This window comes from Schistosoma mansoni, chromosome W (genome assembly GCF_000237925.1).
Source record: "Schistosoma mansoni strain Puerto Rico chromosome W, complete genome".
Classification (NCBI taxonomy): Eukaryota; Metazoa; Platyhelminthes; class Trematoda; order Strigeidida; family Schistosomatidae; genus Schistosoma; species Schistosoma mansoni.
The window spans coordinates 25,573,537-25,598,860 of record NC_031502.1 but is presented as its reverse complement, the minus strand read 5'-3'; the positions used below and the strand labels follow the sequence as shown (position 1 = coordinate 25,598,860).

General features: G+C 35.0%; 1 protein-coding gene across 1 annotated transcript, besides 1 other annotated feature; it reads right to left on the bottom strand.

Annotated features, from left to right (window-relative positions):
* Positions 1-1,788: 1,788 nt before the first annotated feature.
* On the bottom strand, positions 1,789-4,669 carry Smp_062620.1 (hypothetical protein). Its single transcript, XM_018789128.1, has 2 exons — positions 3,864-4,669; positions 1,789-3,833 (listed from the first exon to the last, which is right to left on the bottom strand). Exon 2 carries the CDS (start codon positions 3,321-3,323, stop codon positions 3,003-3,005), a length of 321 nt encoding a protein of 106 aa, XP_018654602.1. The 5' UTR covers positions 3,324-3,833; positions 3,864-4,669; the 3' UTR covers positions 1,789-3,002.
* Positions 4,670-7,076: 2,407 nt separating this feature from the next.
* Positions 7,077-7,103: a sequence feature (Short protein (Smp_141750, CCD82011.1) was converted to a misc_feature.).
* Between the last annotated feature and the right edge of the window lie 18,221 nt (positions 7,104-25,324).

Here is a 25,324-nt window from a genome sequence, read left to right as displayed (position 1 = left end):
GTTGGATAAATGACAAATGAAAATTAACAATCGCATAAGGATTTGTAGCTTGTCATTTTTGATATTTAGGACTGAATGTGGTCAGTCTCTGTTGTCATGCGTGCGTCCTGAGAGCAGCATCTCCATAAAACATTGTGTATACTTGGTATTTGGCTAGTAGTGAAATTCAGCGAGCGGGTCTCGCCCTACTTTCGGAACCATCGACTAGATGTACATGCATCCCAGAGTCGATGTTCACACTGAAAGTCGAACCCAGTGTCTTTCGCTTCAAACATTCCAACATGTCATCCACTGAGCACAGGTAGCTACTAACGTTTCCTGGTCCATCTAGGACGAAACCCGGATCTTATATCTCTCTGCTATTCACAAATCAAAAATACTAAAAACGGTACAGCGGTTCACTAAAGTGCACATTGAACATTTCTCTTTATCTTATATATGTACCATAGATAAAATAATGGGCTGACATTAAGTAAAGGAATAAATTATTCCCATGAGATATAAGCAAAATAGAGGCATGCATCAGATTCTCATCTATAGAGATCAGGATTTCTTTTTGATTAATTAATGAACCTTATCTTCACGTTCATAGAGGTAATAATAAATGTCACTAGTTTGCAGAACATATCGGCTGATACATACGTGGATAAACACCCAGAAGTTTACACACTGATTATATAGTGAAGAAATTAAGTGTACTTCTTCTCACATACGAACAAACCTAGCAGCGGTAAGAAAGATATGGGCGTTAGAAAGTTATTGGTGGTAGGTAGGAACCGATCTAATATGAAACCAGTTTTGATTGCGAGCTGATGTAAGTTGATGGATTAGTGAGAAATAAAACACTGAGCATCTGTATCATTACAGTTCCCAACTAATTAACACTGAAGTGTTCAGTCTTTTAGTTTGAACTAACAAAGAGTAATCCGCATGAAGTTAATGAATCACTGCAGCATTAAATTGATATTTTTCTTACTTACTAAATACGTAGTGTAGTGCGACTACTCTTCATGGTTACCGTGAATTACGTGTAGATTGCAGCTTGGACATAACTGTAGAGAATTTGATTTCGAAAATGATCAATAATAACGATTTCTATGAGTTCAAGTGGTGATTCTTTAAACAACCTCAGTTGTAGATGAAAATCACATAAAATGCTGGTGATAGTTATCACTTCAATCTTTCCGTTTACCAACGTCTACTAAATGATAATTGTGTTGTATTTCAACACAAACACACGAGAAACTACGAAATAGAGTGAACAACTATCCCACCTCACTTGTTCTGACTCTACAGTCATAGACAATTGCCTCCATTTCCATATAAAACGGAAGTTCTCGTATGCAGCTTATGTTTGTGGTTCTGATCAGTCTTAAAACGAGATTTATGATGATGATGTCCAAACCAGTAAACGAAGGCTACGACGTCGCTCTGCGCAATTTACTACCGATTTGCAACGACACGGATACCAGGTTAGAAAATTCCCAGACTTACTGACCCCGACCAAACGCGGAATTCCTCAGTAGTAAACGCCCTCAAAACATTCCTTGGGGAAACATACTGCAAACCAACTGTGTCAAACTGCAACCCAATAATGTGCTTTGGAACAAACTTCACTAGTCAGCAAGTAATACAATCACAGTATCACAAACAAAACTGCACGATCCTAAAAGTTGAGGACATCCTCAAGACACAATTTCACACTGGGAACGAAGGTTCGTAAAACACTGTAGAACATCAACGTTGATGTTCTATGTCGAAATGATTGGGGGCCTACTAGAGTTAGACGAGAATGGTGACGAACCAACTAACGCTGAAGTCACGCCTCGCGACCAGCCCTTACGTGGATTGAACCATCGACGCATCAAAGGATAATGGACGCTATGGAGACTGTACAACACAAAGGACGTTATTACAAGAATATATTAGTTAAGGTACAACTACGGAAGTACAGAAGTGAAAGAATAACCACTGCCGCGTGGGCCAGTCCATGGCGTACGATTGGTTTGTGCGCGTTGACTATCCTTGACCTTGGCAGGGATCAATGATCTGTTCGATATTCAGTGACCCTACAATACTCCCCCACCAGATTCAACGACCGTTTGAATCGATACCAAACATGTTGGGAGTAGTCGCGCGCCGGAGGTTGCCAGACGATTAACATGAATCCTCCGGGTATTGCTGAGCTGTAAGAGAAACGGAAAAGAGGCTGCAGAAACTGATCGGAAAGCGAGTAATAACACGTAACAAGGACGTTGGTTGAATGTTAAGCGATCAACCATAGAAATAATAGAAAAAGAAACATGACATTTCAGAGTTTTATCAAGTCGTGTTGAAATAGATAGCTCTGACAAGTGGTTGAGTTCGGCAGATGAAAAACGTTAAGTTTGCCGCAAGAGTAGTGATGTCACAGTGATAGTACGATAAGTGTATTATCAATCGATGCCGATGTTTGTACTGCCCTCGGTACAGAGTATTAAGTCAGTAAGTGTCGTTGACAACTGTTCGTAAGCGTCGATTTCTAGTTATATCTATATTTAACAGACTAACTGTAAGTACAGAAGTATAACCGTGAAGATAAGTCGTGGTTTCCTTGTGCGAAGCTTCTGATCAACTTGCAGTCAGTTTGGAAAAACTGATAACTGCTGTGAAAATCAATAAGGGTCGAAGAAATACAGATCGAGGGCGAAGGTGGCACGATGAAGTTTCTAAAAGATGATAAACGGTGAGTGCTGCACGTGTGTTTGATGAGTGAACCGAAAAATGTCGAAAAGAACATAAGAAACCAAGAGTGTCACTCTGGACTCATGTCAATGATATCGGTGAAAAATGCTGTCAGTGTTGGGGTCGAGACGACAATATCGTTGTCAGTTTGCAGGAGATGCGCTCGACTGCGTAAACCGACGATTCGCGTGAATGAGTATCGTCAAACCACCAATTGAACTGGACAGGCTTTAGATCGTCGAGTAGTTGAACAGCTGATTGATGTACCGAAACATCTATTAGGTAACAGCCACGCGGAAACAATACTTCATAAGATGAAAAAAATACGACGTCGAATTTGAAATAACTACAATAGTTCGGATGTGTTGTAATGTCACATCGAAGTAACATCCTTTCGTATACTGACATTTGTACTGAACGTTCGTTTGGGCATCGTTAATATAGCAATTGGATGTGTAATAGCAAACATGTACGAAGACTATCGTGGGGTTCGTGGAGAATTTCAGAGGTCGTTTAGATATTTTCCAAACCCGTATTGCGTGTGAATGAGCTGAAGACAGAATTAAAGTGACTTTCGTGCAATAAGAAAATCGAGCCATGATTTACCGTGTGAGATAACAGCAAATACAAAGCGCATAGTAAACATTAATTTAAATGGTAACCACCAATGTAACTAAAGTTTAGGTTTAGATAACGTGATCGTTTCGTAAAATGGCTTATTATCTAGCGTTAAGTGACATATTAAATACGATGAATTGTCTAGTAAGGACATGGATTAAGATTGCTCGTGTACACGTAATACGTTTTTCTACAGCATGTTGACTTACGAGTCATAAATGTACATAGTTTCGACTAAAACGTGACGGCAGTGACAGAATATATGACTACTCGAAGTGAAAGTAGCCTCGAAATGTTATTAAACATCAATATTATACGAAATTAACTAACGCAATTATGAAACTCGCCTGGGTTACTCTTGCTCCCAAGTAATTGAGATTTGTTGATTAAATTCGTAGATTACCGAAGCGTTGTAGACTGAATTGGTATACGTCCAAATTTAATTTGAGCCAAACACGTAGCATTGCCTGGCGAAACAGTCTAAACAAGATCTAACATTGCAGGAAATTTATAGTTCAAACTCACCGTAAATTTTTAGCATTCGTATCCTCTGATTCGCCATGGAACTCAGCAATTGGAAATTAGGCAGGCAGTGGTCAAGAAAGTAAAATATTCTAGTAGATAGTTTCTGATAGAAGCTAGTTGACAGTGATTAAGTAGACAGATGGATTTATAATAGGCAGTTAATCCTGTATTGTTTATATAAGTGAATAAGTTGCAAACAGATATGCGTTCGTGTTGCCATGTGGCTAAAAAATTACGAGTGGTTAATATTTCAACAGACATATTTCACAGGAGCATTTACATGCTGCTGATGCTTGTTAAAGAACCACGATGACCGATTACAGTCGTAGTTGATTGGTTAGTTCTATCGATTGAACTAATTATTTCAGTTGAAATACTAATCAACATTGATATGAAGCAACGAATGTTCACAGAAACTGATAAAGATAGCCGAAGTTAAAAATGAAAAATAATAAGTATAGAATGCAATAAAAAAGATCATAATGATAGGTTGCGTTATTCGAAGTCTTGCTCACCAGTGTAGAACATCAACGTTGATGTTCTATGTCGAAATGATTGGGGGCCTACTAGAGTTAGACGAGAATGGTGACGAACCAACTAACGCTGAAGTCACGCCTCGCGACCAGCCCTTACGTGGATTGAACCATCGACGCATCAAAGGATAATGGACGCTATGGAGACTGTACAACACAAAGGACGTTATTACAAGAATATATTAGTTAAGGTACAACTACGGAAGTACAGAAGTGAAAGAATAACCACTGCCGCGTGGGCCAGTCCATGGCGTACGATTGGTTTGTGCGCGTTGACTATCCTTGACCTTGGCAGGGATCAATGATCTGTTCGATATTCAGTGACCCTACAACACCAAAGTCCCTATAACATTCACCTTGCAAGATAGTTGGTAGAATAAAACGACGCCAACCGAAGATGTATGATTCAGACCACTATAACACAGACTCCATCTGGAAGACCCATGTGGTGTAAATCCCCCTCAACTATGTTCGCGTGTATTTGCACTTACAACAGTTGCCTTCAATCTACTAGATGCTGTCTTCCTTATTTCGGATGTTGGCAAATATATGGTAGGTGTAATTGTTCCATTACACTTGATGTCGTTTACACATTCATCAGTCTAGATAGTGGAATATTGTCTCACCGTGTTTACGATATCTATGGAATTAGAGTTTCATTAACCATTTCCCCTATACACAACTCAACGCAAATATATATAGTAAGCAATATATATAGTAAGTTGCGCACTACTTATTCACTCAAGTCAAAAATAGCTGTTCCTCGATCTCAGGATAAATGTATAATTAAAAATGAGTGTCGACAACTAGCGATGAGATACGGCTAGCAGGAGACTAGAAAGGCCTCAACTTCGCATAAACACTTGTTATGCATTATTAGATGCATAAACCTAAAAAAGAGGACCAATGGTCTGTAGGAAACTAGCAGAACACTATTACCTGATTACGATAGATGAGACCAATTCAGCAGGTACACAAAGCCGGTGAGTATATTCACAGTATTTACAAATGTGCACCGAGTAGTGGGAAAAATTAGGTGACTACACTAACACAGTAAGTGGTCATCACACACGATACTAATTTTAGCTCCTAAATATTACATTTTTCTCCATGTCGGTGTTTTTTTTCCTGGGATCTCTCTTGGTCTTCTCTTGTTTTAGTTCTATCGAAAAATGTTTTCCGTTTGACTTACTATAGAAAGAGGCTGCATGTTTTTGTGATTACTCTCCATTTATCCTTACAATTTGTCAGTTCCTGCAAATTACTTATTATTCTATACTGTTCTCCATTATTCTTTCACAGGCTTTTGAGAAAAGACTTTGCTGTACTATGGAGAGTGTTGAAGGTAGTTATCAATGTGTCTGGTGAATCTTTGGAGTTCATTATTAACATGGTTATGAATAGACATCTTAAGTCTTGCAAACTCCTGGCAGGTGTTATCTTATCAGATACTAACCATCCACTTCATTCATATCTTCTGATAGAATAAGACGTAAATGCATTAAAATCCATGCACGCGAGCAAATCTATAAAAGTTCTGTAATACCTTACCTAGCAAATATACTTTGTGACGAACAGGTTGTTAGAATTAACCTAGTCAATAACCTATATTCTTAAGCATGTCTCAAATTTGATAAGTTGTACAGACTCAGACTTTTTCACCTTTTATTCATTTCTCTTTAGTTTTTTGGTTAAAATAAAAACTTGTTGAAATACCTCGTGCTTAGAATTCTACACTGTACCGAAATATAATATTGAATAAAGCCAATAATAATAATAATAATGAAATATATTGGTTACACCCTTCCTCCTTATTTAAAAGAGTCTTGAAAATAAAGTTCAAATCTGTAGGTTTGGTTTCACTTAAAATCTGATTACTTGTTGAAGCTCCTAAAATATTTATAGTGCATAGATCCTACGTATCCAAAATATGTTTCTGTGCCACAGAAAATGTGACAAATAGTTTACGGTCTTTCAGATGTCCTTCTCGGAAATTAAGTTTATAGAGTATACACTGTTAATCAATCTTGCATATTTGCATGATTATCTAAATTCTACACTTATAAGCCACGTCCGATATCAGATATCTTACTGTTAAATTATTAGTCATTTGTCAACGTAAATATTAAAAAACCTGGTCGGTTTTGCATGATATTTCCCAAAACAAGTGAGAATTTCAAATGAATAATCCAAGATATATAAACATCAAAGCCTCATTTCAGAATAGTTATTAGAATCGAAAGCAGCTCATTGTTTTTGCAGAGATCGTTAATTATGAGAGTAATCTTCACTCAAACGAACCTAAAACGCGTTGCTCGTATAACGATATGAAGAAATGTCTCATCAAAGGATTAAGTTAATCAGTTACCAATCCCAATCTCGCAAGTGTATTATGTCAATCATGTCCCCTGTTTAGACTAAATGACGAAACTTTTCCCTCTCTACGGTCATTTTGGTGCATTCTTGGTAATACTCGTCCATACCCAAGGCTTTGTCTTCTTAACGTACTGACTCGATTGTATATTCAAATGGATAAGTAAAGTTAGAAACTCAAAGTATTATATAGTTAGATAAAGGAAGATAACTCATTAAAAGGGTTTACTCTGGGAATTGCAGTATTACTATTTAAACTCACCACTAAGGATTTAATTTCTTTTACCAAATTTTAAAAAATACCTTCCGTGTTATAATCATCCATGCTAAACTTGGAATCTCCTCAAAGCGAATTCGCTCTACTCTTTTTAAGTGAGTTCAAATTACATGGAAGAGACCATCGATAGAATCTGTCTCACCAGTAAATGGGTTGGACACAAAAATCTACACAGGATGTAGACTCTTTGGTGTGATTGTTAATTACTTAAATTTTAATGAATAACCTAGGTACTTATAATATCTTTTTGACTTCATTCCTCACTTCTTTATTGCAGTAAAACCGTGTGAATAAAGTTTAATCACTAGATAGATTGACTGTCTGACTATTACTAAATAGTCAGACAGACAAGTAGATGGACAAACAGCCAGACAAAGACGTCATTTCTAAAGTACAAGCACTAGCAAAAGAAGTCAGAAATAAACACTTGGATAAATACTGAATTCAAAATTTTGTGCACACTCACATATATCCATTCTGCATTTTTTTCTTCTGACTTAAAGGCTATCACGAGTTCATGATATGGTAAAAGGTGGTAGAGTTTATCAATAGCTGTTAATCTGAAATTGTATATTATGTTGGGACAGAGATAAATAGGACAAATTTGTAATTTAGGACTTAAAGAAAAAATACTTGATTTCGATTGTCATTTAACTTAGATCGCTCCCTATATCAAATCCATTTGTATTGATGCCTTAACATTGAATTCTAAAAACCAAATAACCATTAACTTTTTAAATAACTGAAAATATGTATTTCATAACGACTAGTAAGCTTCGACGTAAATGTTCTAATTGGCTAACCTGTTGTTTTATCTGACACCAAGATAATTTACTGTAGAAAGTTAACCTTTACTGATAACTTACAAGTTATATTTACTGTTGTGAACATAGTAGAAAACAATTACAACTTCTGTTGTTACCCCATAAATTAAAAAACTGACAGACACTGATGAATCAGCAATTCGTTATTAATTTCGAGTGCCATTTACTTTAACTTTCAACCAACATACAATTGATTGTTGAGTAAATGTGCACAAACATACAATTACATCAAAAGTATAAATAAGTTACGTAATTATATTTCAGCAATTTTTAGATAACAGTTACACCAACCGTGTTGTAAAACAGCTAATAAACACAGAACTTCACGTTAGTACTGATGAAATGTTTGAATTCACCTAGAATGTCTGAGTACGTTTCCTCCCAACAGGGATAATAGCTGCATTAAAAGGGAACTTTTGATGTCTTAAAATTTAAACCAATCCCTATGAAATCTTCTACGCAATAATCATAAACAGCGGTCGAGAGCGTTGTGTATTGTAGTTGGTGTCGAATTGCGGTTGACTATGATCACCTTCACAGGAAGATCACGTGCCAGGTATTAGGTGGGATCCCTCTGTAGGCCGAAAACCAGAAGGCGATTGACGGTTGTAATGAGATATATTTGTTGGCGATCTCGTGGCACCAAAAGAATACCGAGATCGTAACAAAGTTTACAAGCGGAACTACCGAGCGTATGCGAGTTCGTGCAAGGTAACAGACAAAGGAAGAATGTGTGTGTTATTAGTACACTTAAGCAAACAGGTACAGTAAAACAGTCACTGATATAGTTGGTCATAATAATAATTGTTTTCACTATGCCAATCGCGTTCTCATCATAAAAGTAGGTCACTACAGTATCATAGCTCAAAATCCGTCTCAGTGGTTCAGATCTATTCATCCTTAACTTCAAACAGATCTTGTGTTTCAATACTATTACGTACTTCATACTTTATATCTTATTACTTTTTTGAACTATATTTTCATTATTACTATCAATCATGAAACTGCCATTCCGATTTCTTTGCTATTCACCTTAGTAATTTCACATTCCTCTGTAGATATGAAGTAAAATAGATCGATATACATTTTCGCCATGTCCTGCGTTGATAATGACTGACTAACTAGTTTTTTAATCACTGACCCAGAATACTCATCTGATTATTATATAGATATCAGTTTCATTACACTCATCTTGTTTTAGATCCAACTATCATGTGTCACCTAAATATTCAAAGTTCCGAATTGTCATCTTTGAACTGTACGTATGATCCCGTAGTCATAATAAACTCAAATCATTAAACTCATAAAATGGAAATGGTTGTGATAAAGACATTTAAGTTTGATGAAACAGTCTGAAATGAAAGGAAGGTAGATATCTCTTTGAAAAATTCCTGAAGATAGACTTATACTTCAACCTAGAAAGTCCTTGAATTAGGAAAATTATATTCTAATTTCCTCTAAATTCTATACTATCTTCATACTTCCAGTGTCAACAATATATCAGCAATTGTGATGAAAAATCTACTGTTTATAGTTGATCTACCGGATAATATAAAAATTTATTTCAGTTTTTCTAAGGACCAAATCGTGTTGACATTTTAAATGAAATCACGATATCAAACTATGAAGTAAAATAATGCTAGAGACGGATGAAATAGAGATCTAGTATCAGCAGCAGTAGCATATATATATATATATATATATATATATATATATATATATATATATATTCACGGTTTAGCGCGACGATCATCTTATATCATTAGTGAAAACTATTTCTCTCCAAACAGAGGTATTTTTTGTGGAGCCTCATGCTCAGGTAAAATATTTATCCAATGCTTTTTGACTATTAATATTTTTTTACAAAAGCCGGTCTCTGATGTAAGACTAAAAAATTCAACAATCCTCACAACCCCTTATAGTAAAGAAATAAATATCTTAGTCATTTTCACAAATACACCTATAACCAACAGAAATTATGACTCATTTAATTTTCAGTAAATAGAGCATTTTGTTCAATTTCTAACTTGTACATGCTTGTCTTATAAATTCGCCATAGCTTAAGACCACATCTATAAACGAAACAAACACTGTGATTTGGCAATAACAATTTGTTGAAATGCCTATTGATACAATTCAAAAAAGAAGGTTCGACTGTAATTTAATAAATAAATACGTCAGCAACATTTGATCATAGATCCACCACCAGGCCATTTTCTACCTAATATTTACATGATCAACAAAATACAGCATAGAGGAGGGGTATCAGAAATCGAGATAAATCAATTGATAACTCCAGGTACAGCAACAACGCATTTGTTACTTTATGAATAGAAGTGCGCTCAAAAATTATTCTATACGAACAGTTTTCAGAGTGAATATTTTTCATTGTCTACATTCGTTCATTTTTGAAATTATCACTGATTCTTATTCATTGAATATCAAATCATCTTCATATTATGATAAGGAAAATGAAAACAAAATATAAAGTCAAAATAACAAATCTATTATATTAATTATAGTATAAAAAACTTGAAGTCATACAAGTTTTTAGTTGGTTATTAAAAACTTGTGATATTCTCAGTAATTATTAAATTATGTGTGAGTTTGCCAACATCCTAGCAAACTGTTATGTCGTTATCATTCGAATAAATGAACGCTTAATTCCAGAAAACCATTAATAAGGAAGAAGAGAATTTGAATGGCATAGTATAATGCACCTTTCATATTTTGTTGAATTTGAATTCTCTCACGTAAGCCTGTTATCACACTCAACGCACAGGCATCCCTAAAAGATCGTCGAATAACTCTGTCCTGGCCTCTCTTTCCCAGATGTTGCCAACTACTGCTCGTTATCTTAAGGTCTGTCTTTAAAGATAAATATCAGTTAAAAGATTATGATGAAAACTATATACTTATTTTCTTATATTTTACTTTAATATTATGAAAACTGGATTAATTTGTATATTCTACACATCTTAGATTGTTCTCATCTAGGATACCACTGTTGAGTGATTACCGCTGAGGAGCATCGTCCCTGGACGAAATAAATATTTAGTACTTCCTGGTTTTCCATAGTACCCCCAATACAGTCAATCTCTGATTTCTATTTTATAAAGATTAGTTTTTCTCATAACCACAGAATGCTCCTACACATAATTGTATTTAATGATAATCAAAATTGTAATTATGTTGAAATCATATTTAATACTGTATTTTTAACCGGCACACAGTATTAATGTCTACCATTCTCTTTACATCATTAGAGTTCATCTTAAAAAAATATGTTAGCTATAGAAAAGATTTCCATTCATGATTCTAATTTATTATTGGTTTTTAATTACTAACTAACAATAATTATTAATCATATCATTATTGTGACTAGTGTATCATTAGATTGGATTTTCACCTAAGAAAATAAATCAATTTGTTCAGCATGTTTGGCCAACAATACACGATAAAGCATGTGGGTCGCCATGTATATCACATGTATGCATGCATGTATATATATGCATATATATGTATATGGTGAACATATGCATAATTACAATCATGCATTGATAGACATATATACAAAAATGAACAAGGCGTTTTCGGTTCAGACTAAACAGTGTGGCCGATAATTTGACTAAACAGACTTAAAAATAAAAGTCGATTAGAATCGTGGACCTTTCATGTGCTGAGAATTATTTGCTCCACTCACTAAGTTCGTACATGTATTGACATATATTGACATTGTAAACATTTAGGTGTTTTGATGTAGTAACTATGATGCATGTTCAAAACTGAAGAGTCGGTATCAGGATTTAACTAAATTTTCATTTGAGCTATCATGTCAAACAAATTTAATTAGCTGAAAAGGATAAACATTTTGCTGTCGTTAAATTTGCCTTACTTCAAAGACTTCCGATGTGTCCACCTTACGTTGGTAAGTAGTGACTCTCAGAATTGAAGTATATTTTAAATAAAAGTAATTCGTGGTACTTTTATCAAAAATCGTCAGAAAATTAGTTTTCAAAAGGTTTTCTTTACAGTCTGAACCGCTGAAAACCAGATAACACTAAGTGGTATGGGTCACCACTGTAGTTTTTAACCACGACTTTACTGGATGTTGAAACCAGGATCTTCTGAGCATTTATTAAAATAACTAAGAGTGGGTGAAAAAGTGCCTAACTCGTCTGGTAAAATATTTATGTAGAATAAGCCAGAAGCAATTCATGTTAACAGAAAATCTACAGTGGACATTTAAATTCATGTTTTTTTAACGAAAGTAATTATAACCTGAAGTTGGAGAATAATAACAGATCGATTACTTATTGGTATGATGGCTTAGACATGAAAATTCACATTCTGTTACAATGAAATACGGTAAGTGAGATCCAGTTGTCTGTCAGGTATTATCATTAAGTGGGATATTGATTTAGGCAAGATCACCACACATATGTTCTCCATCTAGATCAATCCAGAAACATATAGTACGAAGTAATTGTAGGCATTATCATTCGTCTTTTGGAAAAAAGCTTCCTTCTCAATTTTCATTTTTTACCCAAGCTGACCAAACTATTTCAGAATATTAAAGATTCCCATTGTGAAAATTAGAACAACACATGTAAGCGAACAATTGTTTTCAATTAGATCGTCATCAGGCTTTGCTCTGATATACATGAATATTTATACGAAAATGTTATACCAATCAAGGCTATTTGAGTCAATAATCGCAATGAAATAGAATACGTAACCAAGCATAATAGTTAAAAGTACAAGTTGGTAGTGGGAAGACAGGTGTACTGATAGTAGTAAGAATATTAAATTACGATAACAAAAGTCTTATCAATAGTTAAGCATAAGAAATAATTTGTGATCTCAAAAATAATGTTTACCAGATATTTCTAGTTTCTAAGCGAACATTGGACACTGAACTCAATACTTAGAATGATATTGGTTATCGTGGCATCAGCAGCATGCATATTCATGCAACTGATAGTCTCTGAGGTAGTTGACAAGTCAGTGAATGAATAAGTGGTTGTTTTCGAGTATTACGAGCAAACGATGTGTATACAAAATTCGGAAGTAAATTGCAATTCACTCTGCAAGTAACAGCTGGTTGAGGATTGCATGCAAGCTGAATTTACAGTATTTCTCTTAAATATTGAGTCTACATCTGAGTAATGAGTGGGTGATCTTGGTTAAGGGTAGGTATGATTCTTGTTATGTTCCTTCTGAATTTGATGGGCAAGCACATCAAGTACAATCGGAGGAGTGACATCTACAGTAATATCCATCAATATCGACAAGACTAAAGCAAACATCGACCATTCTTATAAAATTTACGGTGGGAAGTGGCAAATTTATTACTAAGGTGTGAAGAGGATTTGTTACGTCCTTGATATGTCTACCCACTTTCGTGCCGAGGATAACTTGTCTAATGTAGATTAAGACGTTGATGCGATAGGCTGATTGGCTTAACCTTGAGATTAGTATGCGTGAGTTCGAAGTGGGGTAGAGAGACGAAAACTATTCTATCACCTGATTAGCTGACAGGCAAGCACGAGAGAGAATACAAGACGATTGAAATACTATTCGCCATATCCCAAAATCTGATCTGGTAACGGAATTCAGATTAGCGTAAAAAGATATACGAATAAATAGATGACTAAACCGAACACAACGTACAATTATGAAAATACAACTATGTCCAAAACTGGGGGATTAGAGTAGAAAATAGAGTACAAAAGATCACGTCCAAATTACAATAGCTTTGGAAAAAAAGGCTATAGCGGAGAATCATGCATCAAACGGAAGCTGATGACCTGTAGAATAGACTAGGGACAAAAGTGAATGTTACTGTTTCACAAGCTTTGAATTATATAAAAGAACATCCCAAAAACAGGACTACTACCTGTTACCCTCGTGGACTAGCATAAGCCACTCATCAGCATTTTCCATCAAAATCTGCCCTGAGCATTACTTCCAGTTGTTTCCGCTTCCTATTCATCCTTTTCAAGTTTGCTCCCAATTCTCGACGTAGTGTGTTTTATAGTTTTCCTATTTCCCGTTTCCCTTTCAGACTACCAAATTGGCGCTTGTCTCTTGATGCAGTGTGGTGATTTCCGTAATGTGTACCCTATCCACCTCCAACGTCTTTTCCTAATTTCCTCTTCAGTTCGAAGCTGGTTTGTCCTCTTCCACAGTACGCTGTTGCTGATGATATCCGGCCAACAGACATTGAGTATCTTCTGTAGACAATTGTTTATAAATACTTGTACCATTTTGATAATGGTAGTAGTAGCTGTCGAAGTTTCAGCTCCATACAGTAGGATTGCCTTAATGTTCGTATTGAAGATTCTCACTCTAACATTGGTTGACAGTTGTTTTGAGTTCTTTCTATATATTCTCCAATTGTAGGAATGCGGCACTTGCTTTGCCGATCCTCGCCTTTACGTCTGCATCAGATCATCCTTGTTCATCGATGATGCTGTCCAGATACGTGGAAGATTCCACATCTTCCAGAGCTTCTCCATCAAGTGTGACTGGGTTGGTGTTCTCTGTGTTGTATTTGAGGATCTTGCATTTTCCTTTGTGTGTGTTGAGGTCCACTGATCCAGAGACTTCTTCTACAGTTGTTGTCTTCCTCTGCATTCCAACCTTGGCGTTTAGATCTCCTATCAGGATGGTCTGGTCCTTTCCTGGACACTTTGCTATGATTGATTCCAGCCTTTCATAAAACTGATCTTTATCATCGTCGTTGCTATCATTGGTGGGTGAATAACACTGGATTAAGTTCACTGTAATTCCCTCCTTCTTTCTTTAGAAGGATGTTTTGATGATCCTGGATCCATGAGATCCCCATCCTAAAAGTGCTTTTCGTGCTTCTTTGGACAAAATCAGAGCAACTCCTCAAGTGTGCGGAGCATTTTTTTTCGTGACCAGAGTACAGCAACAACATCTATCCTTTTCTGTCCACCTTGGGTCCAATGTGTTTCACTGATTCCTAGCACCGTCAAATCGTATCTCTTCATTGATTAGATCTCCCGGTCTCCCACATCGTCCGGACATTCCATGTACTTATATTGCTTGTTGTTCTGGTTGTTAGAAGGGGCATCGGCCTTGTGACTTCCGGAGAACCTCGGTTCTCAGCATGAGGCGTCATAATTCTTTCTTCAACTCTCAGGGCAGAGTTTAAATTGTTTTTTCCTAGTTAGCGTTATATTAGCAAGGCTTTTTTCTGCGAGATGGGGTTGCCGACTCTAGGCCCAACCTTCCCCTTTTACCTGGGCTTGGAACCTGCAGCAGCGGGGTTGTGAAGAGGGTTACGAGAGAGATGATACATCATGGTCATATCCTCTCGAATTCTTATGTACTGTACAAGTTGCAAGTTTCAAGTCACTACGGCAGCTGAATTGGGTTTAGTTTTTTGTTCAAGAATGTTTTGAGTTTCTCTTTTTTGAACTCGTTCCAGAAAATCAACATTCTTAAGGTAACGGGACATGATGCAGAAGTTGTTTTCGGCCGTCTTAAGTCAATAAAGAAAATGATTTTGAATATATTGGCAATCCGAATATCTAAGGTCCTGAAAAGAAACCGCTAGATAGTATATATTTATCAGTTGAAGAATGCAAATGTGACGTGACACCTAGAATATCAGATAAGGTGGTGCTTAGGTCGTTTATAAAGTGTAGAGTACGATACTAGTGTCACAAAGAAAATACCAAGTGAATTTGTCACTAGTCTCCACAATTCCTCATCTGTACCTACTGATGTTAAAAAAAGAGTAATTGGCTGATACTGTAATCGGATATCCTTTGCAAGTGCTCCCGTAAAGTCAATATATCAGCGGGACCTTCTTTCTACTTCCAAATATCAATTCTCTTGACAATAATTCTGGTGTAAGTCAGTTTTATGAAAACACAATAAACCGAAATGAACACCACTAATAATTGACCAGATGTATATCTTATCATAGATCAGCTTAAGACTGGATATTTTATGTACAATCTATTGAACAGTTCAATTAAAATGCTTTTATTTAACAAACTGAAAAGGACTGGTGAAAAAAACATGATGGGTAAACGTCTAACTTTTAATGCGAATTTTATGGGTTTAATGTATGAATTATTGTTAGTCAGGAGGAAGAAATGGCAATTGTAGGAAGCATATTATGTTGGCTTGTGGTTGAATCCCCCATCCCGAATCAGTTAAATATAGAATTTCGATAGATTTTTTATGTGGGACTTGCTCGCCACCTTAAGTCATTAAGATACAAAGATCTCCATAGATGGGAAGAAAAAGGGGTAACTGAAACTACGATGGAGTAGAATTTCCAACATAAAATGTTTATCTAATATGTGTTACCAGTCTTTATTTATAGCTTACCTTTTTATTTGACCAGTCAGACATTATCGGTAAATAATACAAGTATGCCTACAATCTTCCGCCTTTTCTGCCTTACATTTTTAACTTAAGTTTCATCCCTACCTATACACTCTAATGATCGACGAAAATAATTGTTATAATTGATGTAAAGATGAGAATAAAATGGGATAGGATGGTAGTACTATTAATAGTAGCTGTTTTACAAACAAGCTTATCTATATAAGTACAAGAAAATGTTTATCTAAAAGAATGAGTTTTTGTATATGCAATTCATAATTTTCAAGTTAAATTCATTGAAACATTATTCGTGTTGACCTTCAGATGGTTAAGTGAATCATAAGCGATAATGTTTATCTGATCACTATTGATCGAATGAATTGAAAAATGACCAAATTAATTGTTTCATATTTACTGGTTATTTAGAATATCACTTAGAAAAATCTAGTCGCTTGTTTTTTTATTTTATAAATATACGGTTGTGGAGATTGTTGAGTTTTAATTGTGATCATGAACCGTTCAATACTAGATGACCATTGAAAACCCGGAAGCACGAGATAACCGTTTCGTCCTAGCATGGGACTCCTCAGCAGTGCGCATCCACGATACCGCAAGTGTGATTCGAGCCCTGCGTGCGAATACTTAACCCCTAAACCACTGAGCCGGCATCCAACGGTGTTAATGTCTAACTTCAACCAATCCATGATACTGCGCAATTACCTTCCATTGTCTTCGATGAGTAACTACCTCACACCCGGCACGGTTAAACTAGTTTAAATCGTACAGACAGTGTCTATGTTTGTATTTCCTTTGTCATGATTTGCTTGTCCCCTGTAAGTAGATCTGCAAAAAAAAAGAGAAAAGTGTTCAATTAATGATGTTTTTCGTGAGAGACAATTACAATAAAATGCATGCATTCAGTATATATATATATATGTATATATATTCTACGTGAAAGTAAAACTACTCAAAAGTGGACTTTTGCAAACAGTTTTCATGACAAATATACGTCTTCAAGTTGCAAAGTTGCTAATAAGTTGGTCGCATTCTTTCAAAGAGTTAATAGTCAGAATACTGTTAGTTTTCAAACCATGGTAACTCTTGAGGTGTAATTTCTTATGCTGAATTATTAGAAACATTTTCTACTTATTAGCATCTACAATCTCAAATAGGTTAAATTTCCACAGAATGCATTATCAGCACAGTATTTGAGGTCACAATCGTGATTCGACTAATTTATCTTACCATAATTCAGTTGTTTTTAATAATTGACAAAACGTCAACCATGAATTTCCTGTCAGCTGGTACTGGTTATAATGTATTTCAGGATTTTGCTTTTGTCCTCATGAATGTTGAGGCATAGTTCTGTGGAGGTGGATGCTACACTATATATATTCGCCTTCATTTGTTGGCGTGTATGGAATAGCAGTACTGAGTAATCTACAATGTCCGAATCACTTGGCCGTGACCAACATGTCCAGCGAATTCCGTGCTTTTCATGAGATGTGGTCTTCATAATCCAGTCAACAGCTACCAGAAGGAGAAAGAGAGAGAGCAGGTTGTATTGTCTGATATCAGTCTCCACTTTTAATGTATGTGGGAGTTGCCTATCCAATGCACAATTTCTCAACTTAGTCGGTTGTACTAACTAAAGTCCAAAGTTCTTTTCCCATCAATCTAGATTTCATTTGTAGTGAAAACAATAACACTATCCTCTTCGAAAATCAAATTTATCTACCTTTCATTCTATGCGATCTCACCCAAATATATATTGTTCACAGGAAGAATATGTGATTGGTGAAGCATCAAAATGTGTACGACTTGAGTGATATAGTGTCAATGTATATAACTTCTTTTTATCCATAACATGTGATATGCATTCAATAGTTTGAAAGTTCCCTTCAAATTTGACTGGTCCTTCAACCTACTATTGGTTAATGTTACACAAGATAGGGCAACATTTATTTTCCGTAGATATTCCCTAACTAATTTACTTACTATGAACCGAATAGCTATGATATATTGAACTCTACCTAGAAGCGATCAAGACAAACATTATCCTGAGATTTTTGTCTGCTACTAGTCATAGATAATTGACAAATTGTTAATCATAACACTAACATCATTTTACGGGTTTTTCGTTGGCTTCTTAATGAAGATGACAGATGAAAATACTACTTCCTGTATATATTATGCTGATTAAATATACCTGTTAGTATGTTGATGAAACGTTTTGTTTTATTTGACAAAAAAACTTTTATGAATAATACTTATCTCTTTCAGAAAGTATGTGAATAGGCAATCGATTACGTAAATGATCACATACATTTTATCATTCCAACATATTTAGGATTCATGAATAACAGTTAAATGTTTGAGGACAATTAAACCTACTTTATTTCCAAATAATTTCCATGAAGTTTTAGAAATATTTTCATTCTTCTTGCACATCTTCAGTGACAAACACGTTCTTTATGTTTACTACTGAATTTGACAACTTTTAAATTTGATAGATGGGTTATACGAAGGGTATTTTGATATGTACGGGTTGTTCTTCATGAATTTATTTCAGTCGAAGTACCATTCGTAAACAGTGAGCACAACTTTGATTCAAGAAATTTTGGAAGTGAAATAGAAGTCACCAGTGGGACTGGACGGTAGCTGCATTATATCCAAAATTGACTGTAGCCAGAATAATGGACCAATAGGTACCAACTTAGTGTTATAATAGTTAAGCATTCACTGGTGGGCCTGATGGTTCTATGTACGGTCCTTGGGGGCATCATGAGCCCTCATTTCTGAAAAAAAGGAAAGATATCTAACTCTCTATGGTTAACAATAGTACCACAACTGAAAGGAATCTGTGATGAACGCCGCCAGAAATCTGTTAGGTTTACAAGTATCAATCATACAAGTTTTATATGATGATGTCTAACTTCTACAGTATTTGTATTTACTGCTTTGCTATACAATAGATGTCAACAAACTGACGTAACATTTGGTGGATTAGTCATTCTCTGTCAATCAACATACAGCGCCAGCTACTGACAGATTCTAACTTTGAGATGATGCAGAACAATTTTAGCGCAAGATTAGTATTTCGGAAATCTGAACTTCATAACTAATATTCGCCAAGAATTCCTTCTTCACATATTGGAATATTTCGTTGACTATCTCAATATACTTCAATACACATAGTTGGTGAGTAATTCATACTTTTAAAGAGCGTCTCATGCCTGTAATACAAGACCTTTTTCCGAAGTCTTTGTTCGTTAATTCTCAAGACAAATTCCGAACTTGAGGTGAATATTCTGACAGTACAGTTTCTGTATTAGTTTGCTTATATCAGTTGTTTTCAATTAGATCTAATTGAAAACAATTGTTCGCTTACATGTGTTGTTCTTATATCAGTTGATCAAAGTTCTTACAAGAGAATACGTGAATATTTCATTGGAATAGAGATTCCATTGGCTTCAGTTCGACAATATAAATTTAAGATAAATGTTTATATTGGTAACGTTTACAAATTAGTCGTTCCAATACTTCACAAATATCTTTGGTCGACTCAGAGGGAAGATTCTGACAAATAAATACCTTTAGTTATGTTGAGAGGTTAATAGTAAACAGATAGGCGATGATTAGCTTACTATACCTAAACTTAAGTACAGAGTCTGGTTTGACATTACATAGTCGAATGATGAGCTACTTCCGTTGTGAAGTTGAGGTACACGACCAACATATTCAGAGTTATTTCCAAATAACTAAACGCAGAAAATCTAGAAACATCTGAATTTCCAAATGGAACAGCCACGAAACTAAAGATCGAAGGGAAGAAACTATTTAGCACAACAGATGATTTAAATACCGCACACGAAAAATGTGACGAGAATGTAGCCGTGTAATGATCAGTTGTTAGAAAAATGGACGAAGTCCAATATGCAATGTCCAAGTTACGCAACCACTTTAGGAATATCCGCTTTTGCTGGGTTATGAATAAAAGCCAGTTTTAAACTAAACGATGTAACTTATCGTTGGAAATACACAGGTTGAACTAACTGGCAGTCATCAATTTGCTTCAATATAAATGGCTTCGCAAATACTTTGCCTAGCCTGCCTAAAGGTCACTTAAATGCTGCATCACATCACTGTTATTTTTCAGGTTAGAAGAGACAGACTGACGTTTAAGGCTGAAACCTCATGCCTTCATTACATATTTTAGCTGTGTAGAAATTTTGAATAAACCAATCAAATATTAGTTGGGTTGGTCAACGGGATTTTATTTTGTATGTCTAGCCTTCTATACGTGAAAAATCAAATAAGGGCAGAAAAATTATGAGACCGGTAGGTGTGACTCATGCTGTGGCTGTCATTTCCAATCCCATCGATTTGTTTACGCTTTAGCAATTGACATGGCCTCTTAAATCTTATCGAAATGAAAGCTCATGTTACGTTGATTGTTTAGTAGTTTTGATGCTTATCAGCCTTATCATACAGCCTATAGGATTGTTTAGATCCGAAGACGAATAACTAAGCAAAGACTAAACTCAAATGGTTCGATTTTCAAAAAATCAATCAACTGAACACGAATGGGATGAATGTTGATAAGACTAAGCGCATTATTACATGTTAAATTTGACTTTTCTGCGATGAAGCATAGTTCATAATAGTATAGTCATTCTGTGAGTAGGACAACAGGAAGTTCATAATCCACTTAATCTTCAGCATTGAGTAACGAGGAAATAGAACGAAATAGTGTAGAAGTAAAAGTAGCGTCCTGTTCCTATTAGGAAACTGACATTGAACCTTAGTTATATTTAACAGTAAATGCAATGAATACTTACCGAATGCTATCAGTTTTGAAGAGAAAATTATAATTATATATCCATACCACCTCACAGAGCATCCGTCCATTTAAAATGCATTTAATCGGAAATATACTATATGGTTTGCACGGAAATTATTCACTAAACATTACAGCAAAGATTAAACAAACATTTGATGAAATCATGTAAAATAGATGCTAGAATATAATCTGTTATATAACTAAAGTCGCAACGAATGCGTTGTCTGAGATCATTTAGAGGAAACACTTTACCGTTTAATTGAAACTATAAATTTCCTCTTTTAGTAAGTACCATGGAAAGAAAGTGAGGAAAATTGTAAAACGATCTAATAAGGGATCGAGTGAAATTAGAACCGTTTAACCTGTCTGCTTCCAATTCTCGACGCAGTGTGTTTTTTAGTCTTCCTATTTCCTGTTTCTCTTCAGGCTAGGTGATCTGCGAAGTGCAAATCGTCTAGATACATCCAAGCTGTCCATTTTATTCCGTGCTTCCCGTCCGGTGTCGAGGTCTTCATAATCCGGACAACCATCAGAAGAAAGAGAATGGGAGAGAGTAAGCAGTCCTATCTGACACTGGTCCTCATTTGGAATGCATCTATGAGCTGTCCTCCATGCAAAACTTTGCACAGTGGTCCATAGCATGAACTCCGAACGATGTTGACGATCTTCTCAGGTACACCACAATGTCAAAGAAGGTTCCACAAAGTTCTCCTATCCACGCTGTCAAACGCCTGAGCATGTATGTTTTTTATACTGCTTCAGGTCTTGATATGATTAACTGGCAATACGATGAAATCCTATAGTTCGCGAACACAATAGTGGCAACCTAACTTCAACAATCATTGAAAAAAAACACCTGGAAACATTCGTGGATGACTGAACAGAGATATCTAGGACAAGCGAATTATTATATTGACGTTGGCTGTGTAAAAAAGAGTGAACTATCTAAACATAACAATGAGACTCTTTGATCATGGATGCAATTGTGAATGGTGTACGCTAAATTGACTATTTTTTCGAGTTCTTTCGGTACCCAAAATTTTAGTTCTTCTCCTATTCTTATGATGTACGTGAATTATAGACTGAAGTTTATTTTAAAAATGTTATCAGATCATTGAACAAAATGCCGAATAACAAGATAGATGTAAATTACTTTGATTATTAGTTGAATGATCCATGTTATTTGTATTTATCGTTAGTGATGAACTCAATCGACCTCATTCTTGCCTTTTTAATAATCGGTTGGATCTATCCACTGAAAACATGCATAAGTGTATAATATATTATTATTGAAATAGTACTGAAGTGACCTGAATTATCATAGTTAAAAGTTATTTATCATTGCTCAGTGAACCAATCATAAAACTAATTTTCGTTAAGTATGCATAACCTCATCAATGTCAATATTAAATAAATAGTAATTTGGGGGGCTTTTTCCTAAATTGTTCAACCGAAAGACTATTGAGCATTTGATATTACATTTTAAGTTATAGGGCTCACGTTATGTTTTAAAAGGGGACTTATCAGTTAGAACGAACTTATTTAAACTGTTTTACGCTAAGATCACATGTAATATAACAGCACAAACATTAGAAGGCAATTAAATGATACGAGTATTTTTAGAAAATGATAATAGATTACCTTCTAAATAATGCCATGAATTACTCTCTCTCTCTCTCTCTCTCTATATATATATATATATATATATATGTATATATATATATATATATATGTATATATATATATATATATATATATATATATATGATCGTATTGATGCATTAAATCACATACCATACAATCAATAATCTATTATGGTATCTAGATACATCACGTCACGTGCTACATTAGGACAGCGCCGTCTTAATTAATTAGCAAATAACGCCAAGTTTATTCTGAGTCAGGATCACTTCATGTGAGACATATGGTTTATAATGGTAAAACATCAAGTTGATTTACACCAAATAAACATTGGAAAATCAACTATGGTAATGAAAGGATTTGATACTAAAAATAAATATACTCAACAAGTTTAACTCACGTTCTGTTCATTAGTTTTGCTCATCTAACTTTGGTACTAAATTTTTTTCTGAGAACTACCTGTTTACTAAATATCTATTTGCTCAGATACTTCAACAATCAGTCAGCCGATAGTTTGACCCTATCGTTATAATAAATCAAGGGACTGGTAAATTATAACACATTGCTTTGATTCCGTCAATCAAATGTAGTTTCCGTGTGTATTTCACCTAAAAATTGGCAAGTTATCATAACCAACGAAAATCCGGAAAGACTGATCATACTAAGATTAGGAATAATAATAATAATAATAATAATAATAATAATAATAATAATAATAATAATAATAATAGGACTACCAGACGCTTTTTGAGTAACTTTCAGTATGAAGAAAATCAATTCTGTACTTCATTTCTCTTCAACCGCTTGGCTGATTGCATACTACCATAATCAGGATTTTAACCTTCTGGAAGGTTGGAGATACCACGAATCATGCAGTAAAGTTATCATTGTCTAGAACTGATAAAATTTAGGAGTTAAATGGCTTATTGATTATCTGATTCAATATTAATGACGATAATGAAAATTTGAAACGTAGAGATAAATCTCTACAACTCTAAACTGAAAATAGAAAATGTTAGATTATCTCCATATTAATCAGCTTTCATTTGACTATATAAAGATAATCGTTAAATGGTTACGTAATGTTCTTCAGCTCACAAACTTTTATTGATTAATCTGGATTGTTTTAGTTCAATCGATAATAATCTCTAATCTCTACATGAATAACTTGAAAAAGACTGGATAAATGACCTCAATAAATCGATACAATTAATGTGATGACTGAAGTGGCTGGACCAGTTGATTTGCTATCAGAGTTGATGATTACTCATATGAGATTGTACCTCATTTTTTCAACAAAGATAATAGTAATTTTAATTGTTCAAAGATCCCCATCATATTCAAAGATTAATGTATGAACGGAGAATATTCCTTTCGATAGGTAAACCTAGCCACTTTTCGGATTACTAATTTGGGTATGTATTTGTAGAACCTGAAGAGAATTTACCGAAAAGAATATTCTTCGTTCATATATAAGTCTTTTAATAGTAATTTATTTGCTTATGAGTCAACTGTGCGAGATAAATAATAACTGATGATTGTGTGAAGTTAATATATCAAGGCAATAAACTGAAACCACTTTTTGATAGGAAATTGTAATTTATAGTGACAGTTATCATCTGTTTGACACTAAGAATGGAGACATTGGATGCCTCCTGAAGTTTTGATGTCCAACTAAAACGAATAGTCCCAAGTAAGCTTTGAATCTAGATGATTTAAATAGTTTTTTTTGATATAGTCATGGATTTCTTTGGATTGGATTGTTTTAATGAATGAAGTGAAAGATAATTATTCTACTTTTTAAGAAAAAATCCCAACCATTTAAGCAATTTATTTTACAAGTTTACTATATAAAACAGTTTGACATTAGATTGGAACGCATCTTATCAGGTGTTGTGGAGATGATAGAGCGTGGATTGCTCACATCACAGACTGATAAATCACGTATCTGACAGAGTTGGTTGTAGCCATTTGGAAAGATTTTCTTGTCGAAGAAATTATTTATACCTCACCAAAATGGATAGATAGTATTAGTTGCCAACTATTTGAACCTGTGTGATAAAGCTAAGAAGACTTTCAAACTATTGAATCTCAATAGTTGAGATCACTAGTCAATTGAAGCTAGACCATCATGGAAAGCTTGGAAGCATTGACGGTAGTTTCGTCCTATTGTGGGACTCCTCAGCAGTGCGCATCCACGATCCCGCCTCGCAAGACTTAAAACCAAGACCTATCAGTCTCGCGCTCAAGCACTTAACCTCTAGACCATTGAGCCGGCTTCCAACGGTGTTAATGTCTAACTACAACCGATCCACGAAATTGAGCTACACATCCACCATTGTCTTCAGTGAGTTACTATCTCACAACACACCTGGTTGAACTCCACTCATGCTCTCAACTATTAAAATTACTATAATATCCACAAAACCCCTTCTGATAATAAGTTTCAGTTAATGAGGTGATCGTTAGATACTTCTAAGTACAAATTAGTATCCTTTCTGTGATTTTGGCCTTATTTCTTTGATAAAGGTTATTCTGTTTTGTAAAAAAAGATATCTAGTTTGAGATTTCTAGACATACTTCAGAGTTAAAAACA